The sequence below is a fragment of the Montipora foliosa genome, chromosome 13 (genome assembly GCF_036669935.1).
Source record: "Montipora foliosa isolate CH-2021 chromosome 13, ASM3666993v2, whole genome shotgun sequence".
Classification (NCBI taxonomy): domain Eukaryota; kingdom Metazoa; phylum Cnidaria; class Anthozoa; order Scleractinia; family Acroporidae; genus Montipora; species Montipora foliosa.
Genome location: NC_090881.1, coordinates 20,604,067 through 20,616,566, shown reverse-complemented (window position 1 = coordinate 20,616,566; position 12,500 = coordinate 20,604,067). Strand labels below are relative to the sequence as shown.

General features: G+C 36.5%; 2 protein-coding genes across 2 annotated transcripts in view; both read right to left on the bottom strand.

Moving 5' to 3' along the window:
- LOC137982056 (cyclin-dependent kinases regulatory subunit 1-like) overlaps nt 1-5,033 on the bottom strand; it is a 5,380-nt gene extending 347 nt beyond the window's left edge. The window contains exons 1-3 of the mRNA XM_068829085.1: nt 4,881-5,033; nt 2,929-3,056; nt 1-1,227 (exon numbers count right to left, since the gene is read on the bottom strand). The exon at nt 1-1,227 is cut by the window's left edge and continues 347 nt beyond it. Coding sequence (XP_068685186.1) covers nt 1,190-1,227; nt 2,929-3,056; nt 4,881-4,939 — 225 coding nt within the window. The 5' untranslated portion in view covers nt 4,940-5,033 and the 3' untranslated portion in view covers nt 1-1,189. The remainder of the gene's footprint in view (nt 1,228-2,928; nt 3,057-4,880) is intronic.
- Nucleotides 5,034-12,259: 7,226 nt separating this feature from the next.
- LOC137982109 (transmembrane protein 145-like) overlaps nt 12,260-12,500 on the bottom strand; it is a 25,295-nt gene continuing 25,054 nt past the window's right edge. Inside the window, exon 18 of the mRNA XM_068829168.1 lies at nt 12,260-12,500. This exon is cut by the window's right edge and continues 1,159 nt beyond it. The gene's annotated coding sequence lies outside the window, so the exon portion shown is untranslated.

Sequence of the window (12,500 nt, the reverse complement as noted above, 5' to 3'; positions counted from 1 at the left end):
ATCATTAAGATGTGCCCTTGAACAGCAATAAAAGGAGGCATTGAAGGCCTATAAAACTGTTGTGGGTGAAAGTGGCTGAAATACTTGCATTAAGAGAAGTTACATCAACGATTTCATGAAATTTCGCAGCTACTAAAAACTTATTGATCTCTATTTGGACCAGTTATAACATTCAATGGTTGAGAACACCTAACAGACCAGCGATAAAAGGGAGACATGGTACACGACTGGAATGTTGAGTTTCATTCTGCTTGGGCTATATGAACTATGCCAAAATTTTCTCCTTTAGTAAAAATCTATATTAATTTAATTATTGCCATTTATTATATAGATACTGATGAATTACCAGGATTTCTCCTTTTACTAAAAAATCACATCTTCGCCGCACGCAGTGAACATATCATTTTTATCTTTCACATGTGAGAATATAGGTGTCGTCATGGTAATGAACACGATTAGCCAATAAAGCGTGAGCTTCCTCTTTATTGTAAGATACTTTTGTGCTTTAATATACGCCTTATTCCAAAATGGCCGCTGATTTATGCGGATACAAATTGGCCCTTATTGCCTCGTTCAAGATAAAATAGTCTCTTGAATTTTAAGCTTAAGAACGAGGCATCAAGGGCTTATTTGAACAAAAACAAAAGAATATTTAAATGGCGGCCATTTTGGAATAAGGTGTATAATTCTTCTCTACTACATTGATATTTTTATTGCAAAATTTTACATTATCATGATTTGTTTTTCATAACTTTCGTATCCTGTTTCATGTTACACAACATGCGTGTTTTACCTGTCGGTGACCACTTTTTAATCATTTCGAAAATGAGTAAAACAAATTGTTTTAAATCTGGACATTTCATCAACATCTATATAATAAAGTGAGCGATACTTTCAGCACTCGAAGATCAAATTTGTATCCCCGCCAGCCATGTACATGTACATGTAATATCCTCTATTTGTAATGGATGAAACGTTAACACATCTGGAGGTGTCTTCCTTCTTTACAGTACACTGTTCTAAATTCTTAATTCCCAGTTAGTGTTTAAACTGATAAAATTTAAAGAGAGAGGTTTGCATTAAGACAAACTCACTAGAAGCTTCCCTTCAATTTGAATGCTACCCAAACAAGGACAACTGTAGAATGGTCTATTAATGATGCCACAGTGGTTTGATTCTTTCGAAGGAACTACTTCACTGGCCTTTTGAACAACAAAACATGGGGCTCTGTCAAAACAAGAAAAGGGAAATAAAACTTTTGTTGTAAACAGCCTTGTTTAAAAAATGTAAAAACCCTGTAAAATTCATTATCACATTTACAAACTTGAGGCGAGGCCGAGAGTTTGTAAAATAATGTGATACAGATGATATCTGCCACTCATATTGTATATATTACTTAATGATAAATGAGGGCAACAGTCAAAAGAAATACAGTACTCAGGTCACATACATGTAGTCTGAGTAAATCTCTGCAACTCCCATTCCACTCTGAGATTACAGGATGAGTTTTCGGGAAACGTGTCATGTTAAAGCTTAAGAGGAGAGTAAGAAGCCATGTTATGATGCTTATTAAAATCACCGTGCATCTTGTTGCTTACAATCCTGGACAGATCTGTCTTCCAGTTTCAAGAAATGAAGAATCCATAAAGTGCCAGACCCAACAGTACAATGACAGCAACATGTCTGTGTAAGTTGGTTTAATTTAAAGTGCAACCAGTGGTGACATCCCATCTGGAATTCGACCAGGGGCTGCCTGCGTTAACTCCTAAGTCATCAAAGGATACATGTAGGTACATGTATGCCACTTAGAAGAAACATGCACATAAATATTATTAATTTCATGTCCATGTCAAAGAAGCACTTCATTCTTGACTGTGTAACGATAGAAACATCTTGGATGACATAAAGCCAACCTTTTATGTTTGAGTTAAGTGATTGTCCTTACCTAGTTGGTGATATGTAATGACCCCTCACCCACTTCCACAAATTGCCACCCAACAAAATGTTGTCCAAGAGTGTTGTCATTTGCAACATTATGCATACTGTATAACATAAAATGGCCAAACTTCTGGTCCTCAGGGCAAAGTTGGTTGAAGCCCAATTAATTATAAATTGGTTAACCATGGCCAACACAAACATGTTGCCATGTTAAATAACATCAACTAGCCCTAAATTCAGGCTCCAAACAGGTGGGGTTGCTACTAAAAACCACCACTTTCTTTTCACAGACCAGTTTTTCAGGGACTACATGTACAGCTCCTTGAAGCAAAACTCTCTGACAAACTTCAGTCGAAAAATAATTTGAGAATCTACTGACAGATACTTCACTGGTGTTAATGATAGAAAACATCTTCAGGCTTCTATGGTAAAAAGTCTCGATTTGTCTTAACTGGCCACTTATGTCCAGAAATGCACCTAATAAGATGCACACCCAATTTTGACAACAACAGGAATTGTCCCTTTAATTCTAGGCCTCTGCTGCCTATTTCCAACAATAAGGTCAGGCTTAAGGTTAGAGTTATTTTAGGCTTAGGGTAAATGCAGCTGTTGACCCATACTTGAGGAGTAGCATTTGGGGAAAACTTCAATGTGATGTTAATCGTCTGTATTCCAAGATACAAGCGATGTTGAAGTTGAGAAGAAGAGCAAGGGACACTTTGCGACACTGATTCAGATATACATGCATCTAATTAGGAGCATTTCTGGACATTTCTGTAACTGGCTCAGAAAAAATTGACCAGAGGTAGTCATCAGTAGGAAGTTGGCACTGCTAGTCAAAAATGCCATCTCCTCTCTACAACATACCATATACTACATAATTATACAATGTATAATCAGTTACTGCAAAACTATCTGACAAACTTCAGTATGAAAGCAATCCGGGAAAATAATCATGGAATAGTCTTCAAAATGAAAGCAATGTCCTACCAGGCCCATGGATTAAATAATGAATCCATCCAGGTGACTGCTGCACTCCAAGGTTGCGCCACTCACTTTCTGTCATCAGGTGTGTCCTGGGAACAAGCCCCGCCAAGTCCTTTGGGAGGATCACATGCCTGGTGCAGAGCAAGAGAAAAAAACAATGATATTTTTCGTTTTTCAAGAAGGAAATACAAGGAAAATTTTTGAGAGAGGTTTCTTTATAATTTGGTTACAAAACTCTTCACCTGGGAAACTGAAAACCCATTGGCAAAAGAAATAATAATAATTGATAGTAAGAGCTGTGACTCAATCAAATAAAAAAATTCATGTGATATATCTTGGTGAAATAACACTGTTGAGATGAAGTGCAGTCAAAGGAAGGAAAGTTGATTTCGTTTGTGACACTTGATGTCATTAAAACTAACCTATCTGAGTGCTGACAAATTGGAAAGCTTTTCTGTATTGAGGTGCCATGATAACCTTTTCAGTACAGTAAATTTTATTTAGCAGCCTTTTGAAGCTGGAGCTCAACATTTAACAACACTACATAAGTTTAAAAGGATTGGCATTAAATATGTTTACTTGTCTATAAGTACAGGTAGTGTGTAAGGCCGTATGCAAAAGTGGTGATGCCAGACATGTTAATTATTTTGTTCTTACTCTTGTTGGTGTCTTGCCATGACAAAAGGTACATGTATTTATTAGAATGGCTAAATTTGCAATAATTGTAGTTTCTGTTGCTTGTGCTTATAAGCAGCTTCAAAATGCAGGTAAATGTCTTTCTGAGACAATTCTACACCACTTTAAAGTGTAACTTTGAGCCCACACATCGTTTTTCACTACTGTTAGGGAGATACAAAGCACATGTATTAAGCCCTGGTCAAATGGTGCATGGTCTGTCAATGATTGTTGATAATAGTCTAGTTGTCCCGCAAAAAAGTCATTTTGCTGATGTCCAAGGCTAAGTTGCTCGAAGCTTGGTTAGATTTACCTATTAATAACTTAACATCAATACAGTATTTAACACTGGTTAGCGCTAAACAAACTCTGAGCAAGCTGCCCCTGAGTTTAGTAAGTTCAGTAGTGTCTAAATTTTTTTGGATAAGCCTAAAATGCTAGCCCACATGTAAGGCACTAATATCATAATTGATTCTGTATAAATCTCCACGAACAATAATTCCTTAACTGACATGCACCAACCAACACTCATCTTCATGCACTAACATATAATCAACTTCATTCTTTTGCACTAAACCTCACTCACACACAGCGCCGAGACCCTTGTTTGCGGATCCGAGACCAAGACCAAAACATGCAAGACTTCACACCGAAATAAATGCAGTATATAAACGAGACTTCGAGACTCTCCACGAAAGCTGTTGAGATTTCGAGATCGGATGAAAAGTTTGCGAGTGCCAAGATTTTGGAGGTACCATTCGCCACCCCTTCAACTATACGTACTACATACCATACACTTACCTTCCTTTGTATGAATATATCCTTGTAATGCTCTTACCTTCCCTTGCCTTCATTTTTATGCACTGACCTTCACCTATCTTGACTTATGCAAGTGCATAAAAGTGCATAAAACTGAAGGTGAGTCTATGCAAGTGCATGCGAGCAAAGCAAGTGAAGGTAATTGCATAAAAAGTGAAAGCAATTGTTTGCTGGTGTGTTATGGTGAATGTGAATGTTGGTTAATGCATGTCAGTCCATTGTGGACAAAAGTACAGTAATTCTGGAACTGGTGCTAAAAAATGACCAGTGAACCTGTGTTTTGCACTTGCTATTGTTCTTAATACTTATCACACAAAAGATTAAGTGGAGTGTTCAACAAACAAGCATGCAGTATACGTTAATTCATTTTGTCCTGGATATAAGGAATTTTGGAAGACAATGGTCCTCTATAACATCTATGGGAGAGGAAACAGCACTGCCTCTTCGCAAAGTTGACTCACCTATACTCGAATTTATCATCGGAATATTTTTCAGAGTAAACAATCTGTGAAACAGGCATATCGTAGCATAAATTCACCAAAGAAAAGGCCTTCAAATCACGTAATTTTCGTGAGAAAAGAGTTTCTTGATTTTAGCTCGGAGAACATACCCGCTTTCCGGGAGGCTACCAAGCCCTTAAAACTATGTAAGAGGAATTTGGATTTCTATGCAATTCTTCATGAACGCATTTTAAAAATTTTCTTCCAATTCAGAGCTGAAAATTACTCTGTATTTTCGTGTTAAATAAGAAAGGCAGTTTTGGATTGAAAAAAAGTTTTAAATAACTAGATAATAAGTGTAGACGCAACTTTCTAGCAGGGTTCAATTACTAAACTCTCAATACAGCTCTGAGGCGGGAAATTCGAGAGGGAAAAAACGCCTTGGTCAATTTTTGCGTGACGAACATCGACTTGAAATCGACCTGAATTCAACATTAAATCCACGTTCTTGTCTCAGTGGGACTAGAAGACATTCACGAGAAAGAAAGGTAATTAAAGAGTTTGTAGTTTGCATGAAAGAAGATAATTATACAGAAATTCAGCAATTTGCGCGGTAATTTCCATTTCAATGATATGGTTAAGACTTTTTTAATTATTCAACTGAAATTATAGTTAATAGAGGGGAATGGCTATGAAACCCGACAAGTTTCTTTGTTGTATGTTTTTGTTTTCTTTTTTGGCCTTGACCGTGCACAAAACTCATATAGTTGTTTACTCCTTACTAAGGAACTAACCATTAGAAACGTGTTCGTTACGTAATTCATGCATAGTGTATGAGCGCAAAACAAAAGAGATTGTGCACGGTCGTGGACTTTCCAACATAAATCTTGGCATCTTTGTGTTTGCTCCTTTGATGTTTGCCGAGCTTCAAAACCAGTCCCCTCTATTAACTACGACTGAAATATATCGTATCAGTTCGCTTTAAATGTCATAACACTCTCATGTTAGTTCGAAAAAACGAACGTAAATTATTGAATTTCAATGCAAATGAGATAAGGTTAGAATGTTTTAGAGTCTATACTTCAGTGAACAGATGTTCCTTCCCGAGATGGGGGTGGGGGAGGGGGTGTTCCCCCGACAATTTAGGATAGGTATGTGCCGCCAAGGTTCTCAAACCCTGACCCTATTTAAGGGTCGAAAATCGAGATTTCATACCCTTTTTAAGGCCCAAAACCAAAAAATGGCACCCCATTTAAGGCAAAAAAGATAACTCATAATTGTGTAGCTGATAGGCCGTTTTATTTCCTTTCTTTTCTTTTCGTTTCAATTTAGCATCATAGTACAGTTTTAATTGACCACATTTTTATTCTTGCACATTTGGGGTGGATACTGCATTTATTTACCCTATTTAAAGTGCTACTATGACCAAAAAATCAATTTTCATTTTTCTTTAGATTTCAAAACTATGCTAACTAAACAGTAAGTGACCCAAGTTTTAATCCTTGATTTTAAAAAGATACCTGTTTATTTTAACTGGAATTTTCCTATTTATTATATACTCAACAAAATATCTTGTTTCTGATTGGCCAATGGATAAATGAATGCATAAATAGGTTATAGAGTGCAATCCAGGTTATAGAGTGCAATGTAATACTGAAGTTGCTATGGAAACACCGGGGAAGCACTTCTTTTGAACACCAAAGTGAAAAAAAATGGCTGACAGTCGGTTTGCTTTGTCAAACCAAAACATTGTTGAGCAACTTAAAGAAAATGCGAAAAACAAAAACACGTTGAAAGCTACACAGACCTGGTTGAATGTCTGGCAAACATGGGCGACTGAAAGGAAACTAAGCCCAAAACTGGAAGAATACGAGCACGAACAAAGTAGCGCATTTGAGTAATTTTGTTGAGAATATAATAAATAAAAAATCGTTTGAACGAGAGTGCATTTCGTGATTTATGGGCACGAGTGATGTTTTGAAAGTTCTCAAAATTGCACTATACTTAATGGTCCGCCATTCCTACCTTTAAAGGTTTAAAAGGGTTGGATCGAGGAGAAAATGATGTCAAAGACTCAATAGTTTAAGAATGCAATGCATGTGTATGCGGCTCAGTTAATATCCAGCATGGGAGTTTTCGGCTTTCAGACTTTTAAACTTGTGTTTTGCATATATAATAAGCAGCGTTTACATGCTGAAATTTTAAGCTAGTGAGTCAATGACGTCACCTTTCCCTAGATCCAACCCTATGAGGTCCAATCGGTCAGTTTTGAACGTGAGTAATGGTGGACCGTGAAATCCAAAACTTACACTCAACATAAACAGCCTTTGGATAAAAATCAAAGCTCAAAATTTTGCCAGTCAAGTGGTAAGCAATCACACTTTCAAAATCTGAAGAAAAAAAGGAAGTGATTTTTTGATCATAGTAGCATTTTAAGGACTGAGCACCTCAAAAACCCTACCCTATTGGGCAGCACATATCTGTATAGCTTCTATAAGAGAGTAATAATTAATGTATATAGTGAATATTTGAAGACCAACTGAAACTAAAAAAAGTTCTGTGTCTCGGTTGATTTAAACCCTGCACACTCTTGCCCTGAGCTAACAGATACTCCATAGTCAACAACAGTGACCTGTATTGCTGTGGTCTTTGACTAGGATTGTTTCATGCATACAAATACTAAAACAATATTCTAGTAGTAATCAGTGGTTACAGCATCCATCTAGAGAATGAAGGGTCATGGATTTTTAAATGAACCTGAGTGTTGCTTAGCAACGCATGAGAGGACAACAGAAAAATCTGACTTCTTGGCAGTATTCAAACCTACAACATCTCTAACAATGGTTGGATGTTCTTCCCATTGAGCTACAAGAACTCCTGCGGGCAGAAGGGATGGTGCAGTGGTGAGAACACCTGCATCCCACCAATGTGGCCCTGGTTCAATTCCTGGTCCCAGCGTCATACGTGGGTCAAGTTTATTGTTAGTTCTCTCCTTGCTCCAAGGGGCTTTCCTCCGGGTACTCCGGTGTTTCCCTCTCCTCAAAAACCAACACTGCCAAATTCCAATTCAATCTGGAATGCATGGACACATGTTGAATAAGCTCCTGAGGGCTCTTAAGGTATTCCATTTCCATTCCATTCCATTCCTCGGGAGCTACTCCATTTATCTACATGTAGATTCTGAATGGACAAAATGGCCCGCTGATTTACGGGCTCTACTTAACAAATAGATTCCATGTTGCCATGCATCTGTTGATTAATACATGTACATGTAGATCACAGATGACGTGGTAAATGTGGTGTGCTTACCACATTTGAAGTCTTCTTCTATTACTGAACAGATGCACGGCAACATGGAATCTATAATTATGTTTTATATCATAAAGGATTAAAACTTTTTTATGATGACATCAGCTATGCGTCTGTCCTCTAATAGATGATAATGAGTGCATTAATGAGATAATTACATAAAATGTCATATACCTCAAATGCAACTATTGATCTTGACGGTGTAATGCCCCCATGTGAAGGATGATAAACTAGTTGCTTGGCTACAGGCCTGTACTTCATCTTCAATATTTTATTAGTTTTGTTACATTTTGGATGGAAAAGCCACAATAATAATAATAATAATAATAATAATAATAATAATTTAGAAATGGGTTGCCATGCTTAAATTTACATGGAATGGTATTCTGACCGAAGTAATTCCCCTTGTCACTTATCAGCAACCTAATCACCCCTTCTAAGTCTGTCACACTCAAGGGGTAAACTTTCTAACACATGACCAGAGACAAGAAAGGTTTTATACTCAGATAACCAGGTTTTGAACAGCTTGGTATATGACATAATAAAAATGTCAATTAATAAAATACGGTAATTATTATTTCAATCAAACACAATGCTCTGCCAATGAAAATTAATTAATCAAACATAATAAGTAATAATAATATCATTCAAATCAAATTATACTGCGAAAGTTTTTGACAGGATTGGAAAACTGGAGTCAGCCTGGAAAAAAACCTTTTTATCATGAGACTAAGACAAATTAAACCCATATGTGCAGCTAAGTGCAGAAATCACACCCAGGACACATTAGTTGAAGGGAAGGGCTTTATCATTTCACCAATCCTTCCCTAGTTAATATTTTGTACCAAATTGACTTCCACTTAGCAATAAGAAGTGTAAGATTGTGCCGGGACAACAGATATCGAGACACTGTAATCCTTATTAGTAGCAGATTGCACTGGATGAGCCTGTTCTAAAAGGCTCGTCTTTACAGAGAACTAACAGAGAGATCCAGCGGAGTAGGCCACCCCTCTCTGTACTTTAAGGGGAGACTTTGAAGGATACTCGTAGAGCGTGGCAGTGTACATAATAATTTGAAGGGACACTGTAGAGAACCATCTGGTGTGATGGAGGCTCACATGAAAACGTTTGCCAAAAGATAGGCAATGATAGAAGCAACAGGAACGACAGAGAAAAATGGCAAAGCACCAACTAGTTAGGAGAACATATATCTCATTTTTGTTTACGGTAATACCTGTGTTTGAAAAAGGCAAAAACCTTTAAATTGACTTTATAAAGGCACTCAAGAGGTAATTTTGATTTCTTCTTGATGCATCTATAAGAAGCAATTTTTTTTTTTTTTTGGTCGGATGGTTATAGAGTCTGCAAAAGGATACTTCTTTACCGCAATTTGTGGCTGTTGATCTCCACAGCACATTATTCACACCAGCCAATTTACAGTGGATTACCCACACTGGTAGAATAACTGTGTACACAAAAATCACCACTCAAATCACAGCAGTTAATTTAATTAACACACAAAAAAACCCAGGCCTTTGAGTATTTAAGCCTGATACAATCATTCACAAGAAAGCGTGTCTATCATTGACTGTGATTTTGATTTCTATAATTTTTGTAATTTTATCGTTTCAGTTGGACCAAATGAGGCAAACTGACTGATCATATCATAATTACTACTGAATAAATTACCAGTGCCAATGCATTTCAAAACAACTTTGAAATTCATTGGTACATGAGTACGTTGGACAATAATAAATTATAATTACTGTCACATATCCCAACCTCTCTGTTACCTGCTGCCATGCTTCTTTACTGATAAATCAACACATTACACGCAGGTAATCAGCTGAAAATTACAGTAACCCATTACAAATCAATAGCAAACGAATACTTGTGCTATATGACAAGCTGCATTGCTTTTTATTCTGACTATCCTTTTACACTAAAAGACAATGTACAGATGATTAGACTGGCATCAATTTATACAAAACTGTCTACAAGAAACCTGAGTTTCATCTAACCAGATGACGAAGATTTCCATCCAGAAGTAACATTTGGTTCAATGTATGTAATGTTGCAGGTCATTTTGTTCCTTAGGTTAATTTCAAAAAAAAACTAGTTCATTTTGTTTCAACCTAGGTCAATTTGGGGCAGGTACAAAACACAGGTCACAGGTCATTGTTTTACAAATAGATAAAGTATCCTAAACAATCATTAAAGCTAACCTTAGGCCTAAACAAAAGTTTTTAGGTCTAATTTTAGCATTTGTAAACGGTTAGGGTTGTTTCTGTATTGGTAAAATAATGACCTGTGTTTTGTACCAACCCCAACTTGACCTAGTTTGGTTGCAAATTAACCTAAGGAACAAAATGACCTGAAACATATTCACCAGGCCCCTGCTGTTCAGATGGTGGGTAACTTTATCCATTTATCCAGTGGACAAGTCACTTTCTGACAGTGTCAATTTTTGCTGAGATAGCAGTTGCTAGTTAATGTAACCCCTGAACATGCAGACTCAGTGTTCATCTAAGAAAATATGTGTACGAAACCCTTGGCCAAAGTTTGAAGATGAGCATATTTTATGCTCTGGATAGTGACTTATCCAATGGATGAAGATATCCGGCCTTTCAACAACAGAACAGAACAATGAAATAAAGATTGCTGCTCTATCATTAAAAAGGTCTAAAAGGCAATGTAGCCATTCTTGTAAGATAGCTACTATTTGTTATAATATTACTGTAGCAGCATCTATTCTTTTAAAATTAGGCATTGTTTCTGTTAAGTATTTTATTTTCAGTATTAGTAGCAAGTGAATCAAATTTTACCTTATGAGAGCTGCTACATTGCCCATCTAAAACGTTGTATCAACATGTAGCAAAACTAAAACTAGCTAAATTTTTAGTGGCTTCTGTCCACCTTCATCAGAGCTACGATGATCGTTATTGTTCATGCTACCAGCTGTCGTTAGTTAACTTTAAATTAACCATATGTAAGTGCGAGGAAGCGGTTTCCTCTCATTTATAGTGTCGCTGTCCAAAGTGGAATGCCACGACTGCAAGAAAATTATCTTGTGATAGTTCATCACACGTCGGTCAAGGATGTGGGCATCTCTTGGATGGCTGTTGTGATCTGTGGACTGAGCATGCTGTTTGATTGCTGATTCGCTTTTGCTGACGCAGCCTGGATCATGTTTGGCTCTGCAAGAGTTCCATGAGCGCTTACTCTCCCTGACTGTTAATTTAAAGTTAGTAACGACAGCTTGTAGCACGAGCAATAACGGTCGTCATAGCTCTGTTGAAGGTGGAGAGAAGTCACCAAAAATCTAGCTATCAAAAAAAAAACAGATTAATTATAAGAGTACGTACTTTCAAAAAATGACTACTACCAATGGCAAAACTGTAACTAATTATGATTATGTAAATGCCTATACAATGTCAACTACAAATCCATAAACAAGAGAAAGAAAGCTATTATCGTATTACAATAATAAATACAGGGAACCAATTTGCTATAATTTATTTGAACAGAATAATGATGGAAATGTTCTATACTGTCAACCAATCTACATGTATAGTCACACAGATAACAATGACAAAATATACAAACTAATCCTGTATGAATAACAAAAGGAGCTAACGAGAGAACTACTGTTTTCTTAATTCCACCAACATTGTGGCAATGACAACATGAAACCACCCAGGACAATATTTTACATTGTTATTTTACATAATTTAAGTGTATACATTAGGTGAGGTAATAACAGAGTCAAATGCAGTATTACCGGTAGTATAATATTCAAGTTCAAATGAAATGTGAAAGTGCATGGATGCCACTAAAAACAGTTACTGTTATAGAACAATGTTAAAAAAGTATGGTCAAGTAGAAATCATATTGATGGCAAAGCATATTGCAAAGCATAAAAAAGTATTTCAAAATTTTAAGAAAGTGAGTCAAAGCATAGAGTTCCCTTCATGTGATGTCAAGCCCTGGTGACAACCAGTTATAGCGATTCTACAGTTGTAGCTTCTGTTTCCTCGTAATGAATGTTTTTCTCTTTTTACAGACTCCTGTTATCATGTTTTCTCATCAACTTTAATTGCAAAATCTCAACTTTTATTTTTATCACTTTTGAGACATTTTATAATAATTTTCGACATGAATTATTGTAAGTTTTTCAAAACGGTTTACACATGCCATCAATACAATTTTTTTTCTTTATTAACAGAACACCGTAAAAACGTCTATGCCACACACAAGCTGCAATGGGTTTATGGAAGGGAAAACCACCCTTAAAATTTTTATAAAAGCTGGAAAGTTATTGATCATCACACT